Source organism: Rhinolophus sinicus, linkage group LG09 (genome assembly GCF_036562045.2).
Source record: "Rhinolophus sinicus isolate RSC01 linkage group LG09, ASM3656204v1, whole genome shotgun sequence".
NCBI lineage: Eukaryota > Metazoa > Chordata > Mammalia > Chiroptera > Rhinolophidae > Rhinolophus > Rhinolophus sinicus.
In genome coordinates, this window is record NC_133758.1 from 58,999,563 (window position 1) to 59,021,170 (window position 21,608).

General features: G+C 41.6%; 1 protein-coding gene across 3 annotated transcripts in view; it reads right to left on the reverse strand.

Moving 5' to 3' along the window:
* Positions 1–1,031: 1,031 nt before the first annotated feature.
* RPN1 (ribophorin I) overlaps positions 1,032–21,608 on the reverse strand; it is a 51,701-nt gene continuing 31,124 nt past the window's right edge. For all 3 annotated transcript variants that reach the window (XM_019717189.2, XM_074340485.1, XM_019717188.2), the window contains 7 exons: positions 14,292–14,501; positions 13,089–13,281; positions 7,556–7,655; positions 6,182–6,320; positions 5,825–5,944; positions 2,925–3,170; positions 1,032–1,641 (listed from right to left, as the gene is read on the reverse strand). In XM_019717189.2, the coding sequence (XP_019572748.1) occupies positions 1,459–1,641; positions 2,925–3,170; positions 5,825–5,944; positions 6,182–6,320; positions 7,556–7,655; positions 13,089–13,281; positions 14,292–14,501 (1,191 nt within the window). In that variant the 3' untranslated portion in view covers positions 1,032–1,458. The remainder of the gene's footprint in view (positions 1,642–2,924; positions 3,171–5,824; positions 5,945–6,181; positions 6,321–7,555; positions 7,656–13,088; positions 13,282–14,291; positions 14,502–21,608) is intronic.

Here is a 21,608-nt window from a genome sequence, read left to right on the forward strand (position 1 = left end):
ATGGCCCCCACCCAGCCCAAGACACGGTGAGACATGGGCTCTTGCCAGCCCACCTGGCTCCACAGCCCGCAGAGTATCTGGGAGCTCAAGTCCCCATTGCCTGTAGCAAGCACCACAGCCCAGCTCTGTTATTGACCCCAGACCCAGTTCTAGCCCGGACTACTAGAGCGCTGTCGATTCCCCACGTAAATCTCTCAACTCCATCCATGTTGGTACATCATCGCCCTGCCCAAGCCATCATCTTTTGCCTGGATTATCGTAAGAGGCTCTCAGGTTTTCTTCCACACCCACTTACAGTTCATTCTCAGTCAAAATACAAATCTAAATATGTCTCTCACACTGGCCGGTCTTCCCTTCATTTTAGAAAAAAGCCAAAAGCCTTTTGCAGTCCTATCTTGTTCTGAGCAGGCCTTTGCAGCCCTATCTTGTTCTAAACTTTTCCTCTGCTGCCCTGTGTCACACACTTTCCACCTTACTCTCTGGATCTCCTTCAGGTCAAGCCCTGGCCTGTCTCAGGGCCTTTGCACATGCTATGCTCTCTGTCTGAACACTCTGCTCCACCACACCCTGCCATCTATGTAACTCCTAGAAGTCACTTCCTTCATTGAAACTCTCCCCAGTTCCCATACAGATTAAGTCCAGTACTGTCTAGTATATAGATCAGAGAACCCCCTGTCCCTTTTCCTCACAAGGTTTTGTCAGTTTATGATTATGAATTTGTGTTTGATCATCTGACTATCCTCTTAAGGAACCATCTCTGCTTTGCTCATCACCGTTACTTTAGTGCCTAGTAGAGTATGTGAGGCAGAACAGGTAATCAAAAAATATAACAGAGCCCTCACTCCACCACTCTTTTCTGAAACCTTACTTTGCCTTTGTGGGCTCAGTGTTCTAATATGTAAGATGTAACCAATACTTGTTATGCACACTTGCTCTGTGGAGCAAGTCCAATTTTTAATGGATAAAAAACACTTGATACAAGTACCATCTGCAAAGCTAAGAAATAAGTTATGAGAGATTTTCAACAGAACAAATGTTCACAGTCCCTGCTTTATTTTCATTTGGTCACAAACACTTTAAAAACATACACACTTGCAATACCCAAACATCAGTAACTAGAAGGGCATAAAACAAGGGGCTTACAGACTTAAAAGAGTGTCCTAGGCTTTAGAACAAAACAAACCAATCAAATATTAAAAATTTAGTTGTTCAAAACACAAAGATATTTTATTTTTAATGGAAGTTTTTGGTGTTTTTTTGTTTGTTTGTTTAAAGGAACACTTTAGGGACAAAAACTAAGCTTTTTGTGGTGTCTGAGGCAGGGTCTGGTTTCTCTTCCTTGAAGGCCTTTTGCAAAATACAGATGCCAGCATTCACTGGCCTCGCTGTTCAGCCCCCCCCCCCCCCCCCATCCGTAAGTGAAGCACTCTGGGACCATCCTGAGGACAAAGACAGGGGCTACAGAGCATCCAGGATGTGATCAATCTTGGTAACCAGCTCCTGACGCTTGCCTGAGATGAGCTTTTCATTCTCGATGTATGTGTCTTTCTTGAGTTTGCCAGCCACCAGCCGCTCAGCTTCCACCGCCGACTTTAGCACCAGCTCCTTGACCTGTGCATCCAGTTTCTGCATTTCGCTCACCTGGCCAAGGCAAGAGCAGGGCAGGGCTTGAGAGTGGTCCTCGCACCCTCAATCAGCAGAGTCCACTGCCTCCCAAGCCTACAGACCCCCGAACTCCTACGGCAGAGGGGCTGGCTGTGGAGGGAGACAGGCTTAGCTTTCAATACTATCCAGCTTCATCCCCACCTATAAAACTTATTCCTTCAAGCTCTGAACCTTGTGAGCAAGTCCTTTCACCATCACTGGACCTTACAGAAGAGGATTGTTGAGGACTGAGTGAGAAAATATGTGAAATCACCTAGCATAGTTCCAGGCACACAGCAGGGACTTGAGGAACGTTCATTCTCTTCCCTTCAGCTTGCCAAATTAGGTACAGGAATTCAGTCAGGCAAAAGATCAAAGGCAGGGGTGTGGCAGCCGGACTGAATGACTCCCATTTTATCATCGACTCAGTGTCAGGCTGAGGGCTTTTATACACGTTCACTCAACATTCAACAAATATTTAGTGAGCCATAATGCTAAGCATGATTCTAGGTTCTGGAAAACAGCAGTAAAGACAGACAAGGCATCTTCCCCTCACAAAACTGACAGATTATAAATCCTTTAGTACATGGAGAAATACTTAAGTACATAAAGAAAACAGCACATGGTAAGGAGAGGGAATGCTAGGGAGCAGCACATGGAGAGGGTCGTCAGGAACTCTGAGGGGTACCTCCATGGGGAGGGGAGGTCCTCATACTCATTTACAGGTCACAAGAATTCACTTACATAGCATGTCCCAGGCAGGATTCTCAGCACTTTACACGTACTAACTCATTTCAACCACTATGAGGCCAATACTAATAGCATCCCTAATTTACAGGTGAGGAAACTGAGGCACAGAAGTGAGGTAACTTGCCTAGGTTTACAAAGTTTGCATCAGAGGCTGATTCAAACCCATGATTCTAAGTCTACAGTCTTCTTACCACAGCATGAGCAGCCTGGAGCCTTGTCCAGTCTGGCCTCCAGGAGAGGAAACAGCTGCTTTTAATACTCGCCATGTGGACAGACAATGCTGTAGAAGCTAGCAGAGCTTTCTCCAAACCCAGCTCACATCTGAGACACCAAAACTTCTTGTCATACCACCATGCCACAAGTCTACGACTGGGAACGTTACCACTCCACAAGCCAGGAGTGATCAAGAGCTGCCTGGTGTGTGATCCAGGTACAACAGCCATGTGGTGCTCTAAACAGTTGGGTATAATCCCTGAAAGTGGAGTACGGTAGGCAACAAGCCAAATGACTCAGTGATAGCAGACACTTACTTTGTCGCACAGGTCAGAGCCCTCTGTCTTTAGCCTGGACTGCAGCAGTGCAATCTCACTGGTCAAGGCCTTATGTTCCGTCTCCAAGCTCTTCTTGCCGCTGTTGAGGGTGGACACATCCCGGGACTGCTTGTACCTATTGACAGTCTCTTCAAAGAGACGGTAGAGACCTATTCTCTTATTGACCAGGGTCAAGACCTGCTCTGTGATGCAGGCCACCTTCATCTTGGCTTCTGCAGCTGGATCCTGGAGGAGAGACACCATATGTGACGAAACCAGGCATGAGCCCACTCCGATCTTCACTTCCCAAAGAGCACCCACCACCAGCTGTGCAAATAAGAAAAGCCACCTACTTGGAAAGTCAGAGAATCAAATCCTTACTAACACTGCGTCTGGACCAGTTGAGCAGGGAAGACTGGGAACATGAAGATGAAGCAGATGCTCACTTGGAAGTCGGGCAGGGCAGACAGACGGATGTGAAAAAGGCTACTAAGGCCAGAATGCACCATGAAAGGGATAAAGTGCTGAGCAAAGAGCAATCTCAACTCAAGTCAGGAAAGGCTCCCAGTATGTTCATTATATCTCTCTCCTTAAAAACTTCAAGGGTTTCCCAGGGCCTGAAAGAAAAAGCCCCAACTCCTTATGCTACCATTCACGGCCCTTAAGATGAGGCCCTACAGACTTTCCAGAATCACCTTTCACTAGGTGTCTACTACAAAAATCCTAACTTGGCAGCTCAGAAAAAAGTGGAGGAGAAAGTCTCATTATTTTTGCAAAATAAATCAGAAAGGATATCCCAGGACTGATGAAATTGTTTAACTACAAGGCAGGGTGGGCAAGGATGAAGGAAACTACCATTTTCAATTTCTGAATTTAGAACCTTTCCAATGTCTTACAAATTCATATATTCTCAACCTAAAGACAAAAATAACTGCAAACAAATCTTGGCTTCTACTTGGTAGGTTTGGTGTTTGTAGTGATATGAGTATATCAATTCTGAAACTATTTTGTGTTTATATAATTCAGCAAATAAACACATTGATATTGTAGGGATCCAGGAAAGAGGAAAAATGGCAAGAGGGAAGATAAGCAAGAACCCTGTGGTGTTAAGACTGGAATGAAAGGCATAACTATTAATTCATATTTTAAATACTATATATATTTTTATCTCCTAGCTCTGTCTGCTGAAAAGGCTTAGTTAGAAGCAGTGATAGTCTAAAAGCAATGATCTAGCTCACAGATCATGGTCTCTAGGTACCACCCTGCACTAAAAGGAACCAGAGCTCCTTGGAGAAAGGAAGATATGTCTGAAATGCATTGTTGTGCCAACAATGAAAGTGCTTAAAAAAAGGATGGAGACATTAAAAACAGTCAAATCTGGGACAATTTGAGCATCAAAACCAATAGCACGGTAGACAGTAATCCGTGGAACAAAGTAAGAATCCATGAATCCAAACAATCAACCAATCAGTAAAAAAAGCTTTTCCTTACAGTAGAATGCAAACTAATAATGTAACCAGTTTTCAATCACCATACTAAAAAACATATTCAGGCAAGAATCAATGATAAATGCTACAACTAATGGATGAATGCATATATTTATAACTTCAAACAGATTATTAATTAAAAAGAGAAAAATAATAACATGATCAACTAAAGAAAGTTAACATCACCAACACTGGGACTGAATAGCATAGTATACTTCCTGATGTGATGCACTGCAGATGCAGCATCACTTTAGTGTTCTTGCCAAAAACGCATAATATGAATTTAATCAGGAAGAAATATAAGATAAACGTAAACTAAGGGACAGTCTACAAAACTGGTCTCTAAACTTCAAATATATCAAGGTCATGAAAGACAAAGAAAGGCTAAGGAACTGCTCCAGATTAAAGGAGACTAAGGAAATATGACAACAAAATGCACTGCGTGATCCTCAGTTGGATTCTGGAGTATGAAAAATAATTACTACAAAAGTTATCATTTGGACAATTGGCAACATTTGAACATGAACTGCATATTGGTGAGTAGTATTATAGCAACATTACACTTCCTGAATTTGATAGTTATATTGTGGTAATGTAAGAGAATACCCTTATTCTCAGGCTGCACACACACACTTGCTTAAGTATTCAAGGGTAAAGGAGCATAAATGTGTGCAAACTTCTCAAATAGTTCAGGAAAAATGACGATACATACAGAGAGAGGCCAAATGTTAACTGCTATGTCCAGGTGATGAGCATACAAGAGTTATTTTTACTATTCTTACAAAGTTTCTATAAATGTGGAATTTTTTAAAAAATCAATAAAACAAAAGCAATTTTTATAACTTAAAAAATGGTGCTATTTCATACTAAAACCTAAATTCAGCCCCTTCTGCATGACAAGGTTTGCTAGCAGCTGTCCCAGCTGTACCGCCTGACACTTGGGCAGCCTCGCTGGTCTATGGAAGCACCTAGATCAATGTCTTTGCTCACATGTACACTACTGCTACCCACAGGACCCCCTGAAGCCTTTCCTGCTGTCCCACAAACTGTTCCCTCCGGCTGAGTGCTCTTCCCCACCTTTTCTGCCTGTCACCTCTCCTCAGGATAGCCTTTTCAGCCCCCATGCCCCACCACCAAAAATACACACTGCTTGCGGCCCTGTTCCCACAGTACTCATCCACCAGTAGCAACCTGCCTCACTTAACATCAAGTCTCCATGATTACAGCAACAAAGACCAAGTATCTTTACAGAAAGGATTAGCAGAGGCCACAGTCAGGAGGGTATCTTCTGGGCAATAGGGTTCTGCCTTGGGCTTGTTGAAAAGACCAACGCTTAGTAAAGCTAGTGAAACACTTTACTGAGGGTGCAAAAATAACTAAATGACAAGAGAAAGAAAAAAGCCAAGAGGGTACCTTTGTGATGGAAAAGTCCAGCCTGACATAGATGATGACCGTGAAGAACAAGATGTAGAAAGCAGCCACCACCAGCAGAGGCTCTTGCAGCATGAGCACCTTGTTGAACGTGTAGTGCACCTGGGGGGAGAACCAGGAAGATGGGCTTTAACAGGTTTGCATGGATTCAGAAACCTAGAGACCAAAAGGGCTTCAGCAGGCCAAGAATCATCTGGGCTGCCCCACCTCACCCCCAGAGGATGCTGTGTTCAAACCATTCCAACCCAAGGAGGAAAAGATGGGCAAGTCCTGGCCCCCAGCACCCATTCTCTGGGTAGGGAGGCATAGGAGGCAGAGCAAAGGAGTGGAGTCACATACCACAATGTCCTGAATGTGCTGTTCTACCAGATTTTTCTTATAGGCAACAATCACAGGGCGGCCAAATGTGTCCAGGTAGGTATAGTGTAGTTCATCTGGGGCACGGCTGATTACATAGGGACTGTCAACTTGAATGTTCCTGGAGGCAGATGGGAATGAAATATAGCCTCAGACAAACTGCACTGACCAACTAGGTTTATTAGGGTTGGAGAATTCCAAGGCTCAAGGGGCCTTCAGGGTCACTAAATTCACACTCCACTCTGCTCCCCTTCTAGCACCAGGGAATACCTGACTTCCTGAGACAGCTGACCCACTGCTAGAGCTCTGATATGAGACCATTCTTCTGCTGAGTTAACAACTGTCTCCCTGCATCCTGCACTCACAAGGGTTCACTAGTATTGGTCTACCCCTTGGAGTCACACAGCTCACAGAGCACTCCTGTGTGACTTGAAGAGACCGAAGAAGTTATTTCAAATGTTCTGTCTTGTCACATGACTGAAAACTTGTTATAGGGTGCAGTGGATATGTTGTTTTTGTCTGCCCAGACCCATTCTCCCTTCTCCTGGTCAACAGTACACTCTAGTTTTGCTTGGAGGAACTACCCATTCCCCCAGGGAATGTCCTCCACAGGAATTAAGATCAAGCTGCCTCTCTTTCTGATGATCAGAGTGAGTAAGTAACCCAAGAAAGGCCAAGCAATGCTTCCCTTTAAAGCGAATCAAGAGCAAACTGACATGAGACTACAAATAGGTGTCTGTCACTCACGCCAAGGGCAGGTGTCTCTGTGAGTGTCCATCAGTTTCGGCCAACCAGACTCCTGGAGATGATCTGGTTCTATCCTTTTCGAGCCTGGTTCCCCAGCCTATGCTGTCATTTTAAAAGATCCTTTCTGCTCCAAGTTCATACCTTTCTGCTTAAATTGGCCAAAGACAGCTCAACTGCTTATAACCATAGAACCCTAACGTACCATTTGAGAATGACCCCCTCCCTTTCTGAACCTAGTCTAAGGAATGCAGACTGCTCCATTATTGTTCCCCTTTCTATTAACACAGAACAAGGGCTATCTGACTGTCCTGACTTTGCATTCCAGTTGCAACTCTTCCCATCAGATTCAGGCTATCACTCTGGCCTGCTAAGGTGACTTTGGATACTACTCCTGTCACACAAAGGCATTGTGTTTTGAGGAATATTTCATAAATAAATCTTGTTCCCTCATCTAACTTTTCTGTTTAAACTCCAGTCAGAAGGTCCTTATAGACTTCTCAGTCAAAGTTACATATACTGAGCATTTATTCTGTGGCCCTAGATAGATTCCTCTTGAGTACCAAGGGCACGCTCCCCATTTGTCTGGTGAGAAGAACAGTCAACACTCACTTGGCCCCTTCGGGCAAGATGATCTTCACTGTCAGAGAATCTATCACTTGCTCATCAAACACGTGATCCACAAACCTCATCTTCAGTGCATACTGATCACCTGCAGGGTGTGAAACATGCAGTTTTTCAACACATGCAGTGATGTGAAAAACAGAAAATGGGACAGGAACCAGAGGGAAGTACAGGGTATTAACACTCCTATCTTATACAGAAGAGTAGAGATGCTATCTAAAGTTAACAGACTAGAGCCGGCCAGGTGGCTCAGGTGGTTGGAGCCCGAGCTCCGTGCTCCGAATGCCAAGGTCGCGGGTTTGATTCCCACATGGGCCAGTGAGCTGCACCCTCTACAGCTAAGATTGTGAACAACAGCTCTCCCTGGAGCTGGGCTGCTGTGAGGAGCCAGAGGTTGGCGTGAGCTGCCGTGGGCTGCTGAGTGCTGCCATGAGCGGCCAGTGGGCATCATGAGTGGCCAGCAGCCAACAAGAGCTGCCGTGAGCTGCTATGAGTGGCTGACCGACAACTGGAGACCGACGGCCTCATCCAGGGGAGCGCAAGGCTCATACCAGCATGGGTCAGGGAACTGTGTCCTACACAACTAGACTGAGAAACAACGACTTGAATTGGGGGGGAAGGCGGGGAGGCGGAAGAGGGGAGAAAAGAAAAAGTTAGCAGACTGGAAGACAGAGGTGGTGGTGGCAGCAGTTTTTGTATCTTCCCTGATTTCCACATAATGACAGAGCAACTAGATAACAAAATCAAAAGCCCATGGACCATACTCACAACAAACTAGGTAACAAGGCATCTCCACAAACCCCAAAATATAAGGGAGTGTGGTCCACAAAACACCAATAGGCACAAGACCTACATTCTGTGAATGAGAAAGCAGAGGGAGGCAACAGGGTAACTGACAGACTTTAGGACAGAAGAACTCCTGACAGACAATAGTGTTCACTTGGGAGCATGGCAGGCCAACTGGAGAAGAATAGCTAAAACTCAGAAAAGTCCTACCCTGTCCCTGCCCAGTGGGTGAGCATAATGGGCCCACAGACGATCTGTAAGTCTAGAGTAGTCTAGTCCTTCAGAACTCTGAAAAGCCCATCAGAGCTCCCATTCCAGGACAGTATCCTACAGTGACGAAAAAACTGCTACAGTAGAATCAAAATTGAGCATACCAGAGATAACATGGAAAAAAAACAACAGAGCTAGAATCATCAACAAGACAAATAGTAACAAGTGTTGGAGAGGCTGTGGAGAAAAAGGAACCCTCCTACACTGTTGGTGGGAATGCAGATTGTTGCAGCTGCTATGGAAGGCAGTGTGGAGGTTCCTCACAAAACTACGAATAGAATTACCGTATGACCCAGCAATTCCTCTCCTGGGTATCTACCCAAAAAATCTGAAAACATTTACACATAAAGACACGTGTGCTCCAATGTTCATTGCACCTTTGTTTACGGTGGCCAAGACATGGAAACAATCAAAATGTCCTTTGATAGATGAATGGATAAAGAAGTTGTGGTATATACACACAATGGAATACTATTCGGCGGTAAGAAAAGATGATATAGGAACATTTGTGACAACATGGATGGATCTTGAGAGTATAATGCTAAGTGAAATAAGAAAAAGCAGAGAAGCATATGATTTCACTGATATGTGGTATATAAACCAAAACAACAAAAGAACAAGACAAACAAATGAGAAACAAAAACTCATAGACACAGACAATAGTTTAGTGGTCACCAGAGGGTAAAGGGGGTGGGGGGTGGGAGATGAGGGTAAGGGGGATAAAATATATGGTGATAGAAGGAGAACTGATTCTGGGTGGTGAACACACAATGGGATTTATAGATGATGTAATACAGAATTGTACACCTGAAATCTATGTAATTTTACTAACAATTGTCACCCCAATAAATTTAAAAAAAAAAAGAAAGAAAACAGAGCTAGAAAAAGCTCAGAAAGCAAGCCACCATATTTTTTAATACTACACTAAAACAAGAGAGAATTGGGCAGTTACCATACCTCCTCCCGAAAGTTCACATTAAAAATGAGCAACAGAAAAGTACAAGACACCCTCTCACTTTCAGAATAAGTTATATTAAAAATATTTACTGGGGTGGCTGGTTATCTCAGTTGGTTAGTGGTGCTGATAACACCAAGGTTGCCGGTTCGATCTGCACATGGGCCACTGTGAGCTGCGCCCTCCTTTAATAAATAAATAACAACAAACCAAAAATATTTACTATGTCAACTATAATTAAAAATAATTTTTTAAGGTTTCAAAAAAGGAGAACATTCCTAGAGAAAAATGAAAGTATGCCAGAAGACATGCCCATAAAACCAACCAGAAATGTTCCTACTATTGGAAAACAAGCAAAAGATACTATGAAAATGACACAAGTCATAAAAAAACAATATAAACCAAAATTATAGAAATTCGGAAAAGTGACAGAGCTCAGGAAAAATTTAGAAATAATAGAGAAAATTGTTTTAAAAATGAAGCCTAAGCTAGAAACAATGTGAGTGAATAAAGAGATAATGACTTATGATAAAAAGAAGAAAAGTTTTGGGGCAGGCCTGGTGGCTCAAGCGGCTCAAGCGGTTAGAGCTCCATGCTCCTAACTCTGAAGGCTGCCGGTTCGATTCCCACATGGGCCAGTGGGCTCTCAACCACAACAACGCCAGTTCAATTCCTCGAGTCCCACAAGGGATGGTGGGCAGCGGCCCCTGCAACTAACATTGAACACAGCACCTTGAGCTGAGCTGCTGCTGAACTCCCGATGGCTCAGCTGGTTGGAGCGCATCCTCTCAACCACAAAGGTTGCCAGTTCAATTCCCCGACACCCGCAAGGGATGGTGGGCAGCGCCCCCTGCAACTGAAATTGAACACGGCACCTTGAGCTGAGCTGCGCCCTCCACAACTAAGACTGAAAGGACAACTTGAAGCTGAATGGCACCCTCCACAACTAAGATTGAAAAGACAACAACTTGACTTGGAAAAAAAAAAGTCCTGGAAGTACCCCAATAAAAAAAAAAATCTAAAAAAAGAAAAGTTTTAAATGAAGACAAGATTCAAGAAAAAGTTTCAAATACTGAAGACAGGCAAAGATTCAACATGGAAATAATAAGAGTCCCCACTGGAGGAAATGTTCAAAAAGGTCTGAAACTAAGTTGAAAAAGGATAATGCATCCCCAAAAATGGCCATCACTGCCAAGGCATGGTCTAGTAAAAGTGTTAGACTTTAAAGAAAGAATTCTTGAAGATGGCAGATTAGGGAGAAAAAACAAAACTCTTTAGCATCTAGATAAAGAGCAAGTGACTTATAAGGGGAAAACAAGTTATCATCAGATTTTGACAGGTACACTTTATGGCAAAAACATAAAAAATAAAAAAAGTAGTAATATATTTAAGATATTCAAGACATGTAAGCCAAAGATTTTAAGCAAAAGTGAGTTAGAAGCACAGAAGGCACAACCTATTCTCAAAACATGTGTAAGAACTCATCCCAAGCCCTTCCTAGAGCATCTACTAGAGAATGAGTTTCAGATCATCAAAAAGACTAGAGGTATCAATCAGCATAAAGATTGATGGTGATTATTACATACACTGTTACCTGCAGAACTAAGACTAAGAAAGTATACTATGTAACGACTATTTTTTCTTACAAGATACATATAGCACACTAAAAAATGGAGTAGAATGGAGAAAGGAATTATGCAAAAAAAAATTAACTCTTTTCAGTAATCATATTAGAAGTGGTAATATGACCATTTTTAATGAGTCTGTGATGTATTAGGTGTGGGATAAGACAAATGACTATTATAATAACAGAATTATTCTAATTATGTTTTCCTGTGTCCTTCAGAACCAGGATTCTCAACATGGAATTAGACAGATAAAATATAAAAGCAAATCTCTATAGGTCATACGATAAGTAACTGCATGAATTCAAAATTTTTAACATACACACCTCTAGCTCTGTTAACTAAAAAGGCCTAGAAATTGACCCACCTAAGAGCAATAAGCATTCCCAGTTCTCAGATTGTGGTCTTCAAACACCTTTTTCCAAAAGAAACTAGTGGATCGGAGAGAAATGGCTGATTCCAGGTCTGGGACAGAAAATATATAAGTTTGAACCAGGAATGCCTTTTTATAAGACAGCAAGGAAGCTAACCGACTAGTAGCGTCATGTGATGATGGTTCAGGAACTTAACCTGAAGAGGTGCCCGGTGGCTAAAGATGGGAGAACCTGAACACCAATGAGGATAACCACTGCAAAGGAATAAAACCCATAAAATGTTTAGAACTGTAAGTACATAATGATTCTTTTAAAAAACCTAATTAGTCATCTAGTAAATAAAAGAAAAAGAATCAAGTATTTATTCTGCCTATCCTATGTGAATTGCAATACTGGGAAACCTAAGAGTAGATAAGGAGAAGTGTCTCCTTATAAATTCCACCTAATAAATGGAAAAGAAATGCTAGAATTAGATCAGCAATTTGCAGTCCCCAGTAAAGTACTAGAACCTAGGCACTGAGCATCACAAAAGGAGACACCACGCACTACTTAACTATATGCCTTTTAATGAAACACATCATCACCTGAGTCTTGCCAGAAGGATCAAACCTGAGTCTGATCAAACATCCAGGGACAGCTGTCAATTTGAAAAGAAATATGGAAGACAGGAATATGCTGAATTACACTGAGTAAGCAGTCATCAAAACCCAGACTGCAGGTTACACTACAAGTGGGCTCAAGTTCTTCAACAGATAGATTATAAGGAAAACAGATAGAGGAGGAAACTATGGATTAATAGACTGGTAAGACAAACCAAATTTTTTGAAAAGGGCAAAACTATTTAGAGTATCTAGAGATATACCGTTGGGTGATAAAAGTATGAAGAAATTCAAGAAAGTGTTTACTGAAAACCAAGATGGTGATGACTATTGTTGAGGAATAAAGAGGTACATGGAGGACCTTTTGAATGGCTAGCAAAGTTCAATTTCTTGACCTGTGTAGTGGTAGCCAGGTGTTCCTCTTACAATAATTTATTGAGCTATATGTGTCTGTTTTGTGTGGTTTTCTATATTGTTTTGTATTTAAAAAGGAAGACTTGAAGAAAATGTAACAGAGGCGGCCAGATGGTTCAGTTGGTTAGAGCGCGAACTCTTAACAGGGCTGCCAGTTGATTCCCAGATGGGCCAGTGAGCTGAGCTGCTGGAGGGACGGCCAGATGGCTCAGCTGGTTAGAGCGCAAGCTCTCACCAAGTCTACCAGTTCGATTCCCACATGGGATGGTAGGTTGCGCACTCTGCAACTAAAGATTGAAAATGGTAACTGGACTTGGAGCTGAGCTGTGCCCTCCACAACTAGATTGAAGGACAAGGACTTGGAGCTGATGGGCCCTGGAGGAACACACTGTTCCCCAATATTCCCTAATAAAATTTAAAAAACAACAATAAAAACTGCAGGAAATTAAAGAAAAAAAGGATCTCTCCCTTTTCTACTTGCTTACTATTAAGACTGACCCAAATTATAGAGGTACTCATAGCTTGGGAGATTGTAGCCAACGATGTAATGGGTCTTCCACCCTCCAAAAAGAGGGAAGCGAGGTCGGATTTCCATCTCTACAGAGTCATCCAAAATAAGAAGGTGGCTGGTGGACACATTGCCAATCTCATCCCGGTAATAAACATCCTGGGCAGCAGCAGGAAGGATGGTCTGCAAGCAAGTGGACATACTTTCTTCAGAAAAAAGTGATCTTAAATACAGAAAAGACACTGCACCAAAATCTGCATTGTACTATGTACTGCTCAATTAAAATAGTCCTCAAACTGTAAACAACCTAAAAAAAGTCTAACTTTCCCCCCAAGACTTCAAAATGTCCAGATGTTGAATCTACTTTTCAATCAAGGTTGGCAAGTAGCCAAATTTTTCTACATGGTAAATAATAAAGAAAATTACAAATACCTTTGCAAATACTAAAGACAGAACAAAGGTAAAAACAATCTGCACTTTATTTTACGGAAAGGGAAACCAAACATGGAAGAAATTATGTCAAATTACTAGACAGTAGGCAGGGTTATAGAAGGGGTTTCTCTACTTAATCTTTAGGTATTTTCCAAATCTGAAAGCATATTTTGATAATTGGGGAGAAAATGTAATACCTTGTTCACAGTGAGCCCTTCTGTAACATGTAAGTACATAAAAATGTTACTAAGATTTTATTTATAAGACAAATAATATAAAACTGTATATGAAATACGTATGATCAAACGTTTTTTAAAAACAGTATAAAAATATAAATATGACAGCAATAATAGCGTTTCCCGGAAAATAAGACCTAGCCGGACCATCAACTCTAATGCGTCTTTTAGAGCAAAAATTAATATAAGATCGGGTCTTATATTGTATTATATTAGATTAATTTTGCTCCAAAAGACGCATTAGAGATGATGGTCCGGCTAGGTCTTATTTTTGGGGAAACACGGTAGTGTCTAAGGGGTGATATTATGTTTTCCCTTTTTCTATTACTCAAATTTTCTTTAAAAAGCAGGCCTAGTTATATAAATGAGGGCCTTTTTTTTTTTTTTAAGATTCTGTTCTAACACTGTCAGTCAACTACTTGAACATTAATCTTATACAACTATCCAGTTACCTACTTTCAAAAAGCAAAAGGGCAGATACGATAATGTCAGTTTCTCCCAACATCCAAGTTGAACACGTCATACCTTAAAAGAACGGATAGAGGAAATACCACTATCTGGCTGTCTCTGGTAATCATAGCGTGAAAAAGGACCCTTAAGCACGGCCCCTGTATGCTTCAAGTCCACATTTTCTTCCACAGCAATATTACCCCAATGAGAGACCTCGATTACTCGGGTCATGCTGGTGATAGTCAGGAAAGGGCTGTTGTTCTCATAATGAACTTTAAAGGGATCCTGCAGAAGAACGAAACAAGTAAGTAGTTAAAGGTAAGGGGGATCAAATATATGGTGATGGAAGGAGAACTGACTCTGGGTGATGAACACACGATGGGATTTATAGATGATGTAATACAGAATTGTACACCTGAAATCTATGTAATTTTACTAACAATTGTCACCCCAATAAATTTAATTAAAGAAAAAAAAAAGAAAAAAGAAACCTACCAAAATTGTATAAATCTAGATTATGTATGTTATACTAAATCTGCGTTAGTCTGCATTTAGAATGTTTCACAAATAAAAATAACATTCTATGAATGCAATAAAAAAACAAAAAGAAAAAGTTTAAATCAAACTGATTGGAGACAATCTATACACCAGCAACAGAATAGTTCAATTATGATGTATCAAATGTATGCCACTTACTTACTTAATTTATTTTTGCTGTCTGATCTTATGTTACTCTTAGAAAAGCTCATTTTTGATTGGATTGACTTAGAGGTAGAAGCTCTCAGAGAGGACAGCCTGAGTCTCTTAGCAATCTGTTCCTGGCGTTTTTCTTTGGCCTCCTTCATTCTCTTGGCCAAAAGTTTAGTATATTCTGGAGCCTCTTATTTTTCTTAGTATACTATTTCTTCAGAGCAATATGCCAATGTTTATGTTGCAGGACGCATGAAGTAACAAGAAGCTGAATCTTGGGTGCTTTGGTCCTAAGTTTCTTACCTTCTTTTTTTAGGGGCTTTCTCACAACATATAGGTGGACATCATCCTTAGAGATACTGAAAAATTTGCAGATTCTGCTAGCTCTTTGGGCCCCCGGTGACGAGCCACCATAAAATCAGTGAGACCGGTAATATCTTTCTCCCTCTTTTTTAAAATGACCAAGTTGACAACACTCAGATGGGCATCCACAATGCAACCCTGAACAGATTTGCACTTTCTTTGCTCTAGAAAGGAATTGCCCCTTACTCAGGAGCAGGCAGACACGGCCATGGGTCAGGACATCCTGCTTCATGGGGAAACCTTGTCACTCCCACCACTGATTCAAGCCATATAACCCTTCCATTCTTCACCCAGAGCATCAGCAGCAACTTCTGTGGCCATACACTTCTCATAAAATGTATGAAGTTTGCATTCGTCATCCACTTCAGTGAGTTTCTGGCAATCCGTAGCTGGGAAAGAGATGTTCAGCTTCATCCTGAAGCTGATGACTGCCTCTGAGGTGCCACGAAAAAGAGCTGCCACATTTTAAAATGATACTAAGACTTTTTAATGCTATATTAAAATATTCATATTAGAAAAATAGGATATATAAAACGGTTTTAGGTTCCAACATAAATATCATTTGTTTTAAAAACAAAACCGTCTACATTCCACTTATTACCTTATAGCAACTATGTGAAGAAAAAAAAAGAATGTGAAATGCAATACATGAGAATCTCACAACAGATGGGAAGCAGAGAAATTATACTTTCTCTGTATAATTTTTTAATTTTTTTTCAACTTTTCAATTACAGTAAACATTCAATATTATATTAGTTTCAGAGATACAGCATAGTGATTCAACATTAATACCTGTAACTTGTGAAGTCATTCCCTGGTAACTCTAGTACCCACCTGAAACCATACATAGTTATTACTATATTATTGACTATATTCCCTACAATGAATTTTACATCCCTGTGACTATTTTGTAACTGTCAATTTGTACCTCTTAATCCCTTCACCTTCTTTACCCACGCCCCAATCCTCCCACCCATCCAGTAAATATCAGTTTCTTCTCTGTACCTATGACTATTTGTTTTCTTTGTGCATTTATTCTGTTCTTTAGATTCCACATGTAAGTGAGATCATATGGTATTTGTCTTTTTCAATCTGACTTATTTCACTGAGCATAATAATACCCTTTAGGTCCATCAATGTTGTTGCAGATGGTAAGATTTCATTCTTTTTTATGGCTGAGCAATACTACATTGTAGAAATGTACCAGTTTCTTTATCCAGTCATCTACTAATGGGCATTTCGGTGGTTTTCATATCTTGGTTATTGTGAATGGCACTGCAGTAAACATAGGGGCGCATATATTTTTTTGAATTAGTGTTTTGGATTTCTTTGGATAAATACCCAGGAGTGGAATAGCTGGATCATACAGTAGTTCTATTTTTAATTTCTTGAGGAACCTCCATACTGTTTTGCATAGTGGCTGCACCAATTTGCAATCCCACCAATAGTGCACAAGAGCTTCCTTTTCTCCACGTGTTCACCAACACTTGTTATTCATTTATTGATAGCCATTCTGACAGGCGTGAGATGGTACCTCACAGTGGTTTTTATTTGCATTTATCTGATGATCAGTGACATCGAGCATCTTTTCATATGTCTATTGGCCATCTGTATGTCCTTATGGAGAAATGTCTATTCAGGCCCTCTGCCCATTTTTTAATTGGATTATTTTTCGGTGTTCAATTGTATGAGGTTTTATTTTAAAAATAAATTTTGGGGGGGCCGGCCTAGTGGCTCACACGGTTAGAGCTCCATGCTCCTCTCTGAAGGCTGCCGGTTCGATTTCCACATGGGCCAGTGGGCTCTCAACCACAAGGATGCCAGTTCAATTCCTCGAGTCCCACAAGGGATGGTGGGCTCTGCCCCCTGCAACTAAGATTGAACACGGCACCTTGAGCTGAGCTGCCTCCCATATGGCTCAGCTGGTTGGAGGGCGTCCTCTCAATGACAAGGTTGCCAGTTTGATTCCTCAACTCCTACAAGGGATGGTGGGCAGCGCCCCCTGTAACTAAAATTGAACACGGCACCTTGAGCTGAGCTGCCGCTGACCTCCCGGATGGCTCAGTTGGTTGGAGTGCGGGCTCTCAACCAAAAGGTTGCAGGTTCGACTCCCGCAAGGGATGGTGCACTGCGCCCCCTGCAACTAGCAACGGCAACTGGACCTGGAGCTGAGCTGCACCCTCCACAACTAAGACTCAAAGGACAACAACTTGAAGCTGAACAGCACCCTCCACAACTAAGACTGAAAGGACAACAACTTGACTTGGAAAAAAGTCCTGGAAGTACACACTGTTCCCCAATAAAGTCCTGTTCCCTTTCCAATAAAATCTTAAAAAAAAAAAAAAAATAATAAATAAATAAATTTTGGGTATTAACCCCTTATCAGATATATCATTGGCAAATAATTTCTCCCATTCAGTCTTTTTGTTTTGTTGATGGTTTTTGCTATACAAAAACTTTTAGTTTGATGTAGTCTCATTTGTTTATTTTTTTCTTTCGTTGCTCTTGCCCGAGGAGATATATCAGCAAAAATATTACTAAGAGTAATGCCCGTGAGTTTACTTCTAAATTTCTTCCAGGAGTTTTATGGTTTCTGGTCTTACATTTAAGTCTTCAATCCACTATGAGTTTATTGTTGTATATGGCATAAGGTGATTCAGGTTTAATTTTTTGCATGTATCTGTACAATTTTCCCAGCATCATTTATTGAGTCGACTGTCTTTATGCCAATGTAAATTCTTGCTTCCTTTATTATAGATTAAACGACCATATAGGCATGGATTTATTTTTGGGCTCTCTATTCTGTCCCACTGATCTGTGTCTGCTTTTATGCCAATATCATGCTATTCTGATTACTACAATCTTGTAGTATAATTCGGTATCAGGTAGCATGATACCCCCCACTTTGCTCTTACTCATACTTCTCAGGTTTGCCGTGGCTATTCGGGGTCTTTTATGATTCCATATAAATTTTAGGATTATTTGTTCTAGTTCTGTGAAAAATGGTATTTTGATAGGGATTGTGCTGATTCTATTTATATTTCCAGGTATAAAACAAGTCAGTCATGGGGATGTCATGTACAGCATGCGGAATACAGTCAATAATATTGTGATAGCCTAGTATGGTGTGAGATGGCTGCTGGACTTATCATGGTGATTACTTCTCTAGGTATATAAACGTTGAATAACTATGGTGTACCCCTGAAATTAATATTGTATGTTAGGTATATTTTTAATAAAAATCTTTTAAAAAATCCATCTAGTCTAGTGTGTCATTTAGAGCCGCTGTTTCTGTGTTGATTTTCTGCCTGTAAGCTCTGTCCATTGATGTCAATGGTGTGTTATAGTCCCCTACCATGATTATTAAATGTTGATTGCTGCCTTTATGTCATGCAATACTTGCTTTATAGTATATTTGGGTGCTCCTATGCTGGGTACATAAATATTTACTAGGGTGACATCCTCATGGACTGTTCACTTTATTGCCATTTAAAATGAAGATAATAGTCTTCATTTTAAAGTATTTTGTCTGATATAAGTATTATTACCCCAACTTTTTTCTCATTTCCATTTGTGTGAAATACCTTTTTCCATACCTTTACTTTCTGTCTCTGTGTCTTTCAGTCTGAGGTGGCTCTCTTGTACACATCATATGCATGGGTCTTGTTTTCTTATCCACTCAGCCATCAGATGTCTTTTGATTGGAACACTGAATCCATTTACATTTAAAGTTATTATTGATAGATATATAATTATGTTATCCACAATTTTGATCTTCATTTGTTTTCTTTCTTCCGATTAAAGTGTGATAATGAATTCCTACAGCTTTTTCTTCTCTGGGAAACTTTCTCTCTCCTTCAATTTTGAATGACAGCCTTGCTGGGTAGAGTAGTTTGGGTTGTAAGCCCTTGTTTTTCATTACTTTGAGTATTTCCTGCCACTGCCTCTGGCCTACAAAGTTTGAGAAATCCACTAATAGTCTTAGGGGAGATCCCTTGTAACTACAGTGTTTCCCCCAGAAAAAGACGTAGCCGGACAATCAGCTCTAATGCGTCTTTTGGAGCAAAAATTAATATGAGACCAAGTCTTATCTTACTGTAAGACCAGGTATAATATAATACTGCGTCTTACGTTAATTTTTGCTCCAAAAGACACATTAGAGATGACTGTCCAGCTAGGTCTCATTTTGGGGTAAACAGGGTAGTTGTCTTTCTCTTGCTGCTTTTAGAATACTCTCCTTGTTTTTAACCTTAGCTTTTTCATTATGATGTGTTTTGGTGTGGGCTCAATCTGTTTGGGACTCTGCACTTCCTGGGCTTGTATGTCTATTTCTTCACCAGGTTAGGAAAGGTTTCATTCATTATTTCTTCAAATAGGTTCTTGATCCCTTGCTCCGTCTCTTCTTCTAGTACTCCTATGATGTGAATGTTGTTACGCTTGATATTCAACAGGTTCCTTAAACTATCACCATTGTTTTTATTATGTTTTCTTTTTGTTCTGATTGGGTGTTTTCTGCTACCTTGTCTTTTAAATCGCTGATTTGATTCTCTGCTTCATCTCATCTGCTGTTGATTCCTTCTAGTGTACTGTATTTTAGTTATTGTATTCTTTATTTCTGACTGGTTCTTTTTTATGGTTTCTATGTCCTTCTTTATACTTAGTATCTCTGTTGAAATTCTCGCCAAGTTCCTTAAGCATTCTTATAACCACTATTTTAAATTGTCTCTGGTAGGTCGGTTGCCTCCATTTCATTTAATTCTATTTCTGCAGGTTTCTCCTTTTATTTGGGACATATTTCCTTGTTTCCTCATTCTGGCTGCCTCTTTGTGTTTGCTTTTATGTATCAGGTAGATCTCCTATGTCTCTCAGTCTTTGCCAAGTGGCCTTATGTAGTATGTGTCCGGTGTGATCCAAGGGAGCAGTCTCCCTATCATCTATGCATGTGTTCCAGGAGTGTCCCTTGAGTGTGTTTTGTGTATTCTTCTGTTTTAGCTGAGCTTTCACTGCTCTTGGTGCATCAGGAGATGGGAACTGAGTCCCAGGCTGGCTGACTGTGAGGATTGGCTATGCCCACAGTGTTATGAGATGCTGTATGGAGGCTGACCCCCTCAGAGTAGGATTTGCCTCGGTGGGCGCTTGTGCCTGTTGAGACCCCTGTCCTTTGGGGGTGCTGCTTATGGGACTAACCAGGTAGTGCTCTGGTGTAGTCTAAAGCTGACCTCTGGGTGTGTTGTTTCTAGTGTCTTTTGGGAGATGCTCCTGTGCAGCCCAACTTCAGCCTTGCCTGTGATAGGCATGCGGCTACCTGATAGGAGCCACAAAGCTATATGTTGTTGGCTGCTGCCTATGCTAGACCTTGAGGAATGTCAAGGTGGCCTCACTATGAACAAAGGCCAGCTGCCAGCAGTATTGGGCCTGAGGTAGCTTAGCAAAAGGCCTATGGTCCCCTAGGCCTGTTGCCACCCATGGGCTGCCGATAAGGCCCAGTCGTTGAAAATGCCTCCCTAGGTGCATGGGCCAGGCTGGTTTACCGAGTGTTGAGAGTGACCTCAACGATGCAGCACTAGCTGGGTGGGGCAGAGGCCCAAGGAGTCACGAGATGTAGCCGGTGGTTTTTACAAAGTGAACGCGGATTCAGTTCTTTCGCCAGTGCGCAGTCTGTGACCACTTCACACAGCACCCTGAGAACATAGCAGCCAGTCACCGCATGCCTCATGCTGGCAAATCCCCAAGAGCAGCTCAAATGAAGTACAGGTTTTGGGTCACTGCCCACCAAAATCTGCCCAGGTTGTCATGGACCCTCTGCTGCTGCAAAAGGCCTCCACGGACAAGGCCAGCCACCCAGTTGCATAGAGTGCCCCTGGCTATGCAGCTCTAGGTGGGTCAAGGATCTAGGGAGCTAAGGGGAGTGGTCAGTGCTTTCTACAAAGTCAATGCAATAGTGCTGGGCCCATGACCCCACAAAAAAAGCCCTGAGAACATCATGTCCAGCCCCTAGGTTCCCGAGAGCTGTCCAAGAGACACTGAAGCACAGGTCTTGCGTTACTACCCATCAGTAAGTGTTTCCCGAGCTGCCATCAGCCAGCTGCCACTGCAAAATGGCTTCCACAGCCTGTGGAGCAGGGCCAGCAGCCCAGCAGTCAAGTGTGTCCCGAGCGACATAGCACCAGCTGTGTAGGGGGTTTACCCAGGGTGTCACCAAGGCAGTGCACACATGTGGATTCCACCAGTCCAATGAAGTCCCAGACTTGGTCCTTTAGGGAAGGGCTTAACATTGAAAAGATGGTGCCCTCCTGTAGGCCACACATGTCTGGCTTCACACAAGGACAACAATGGCTC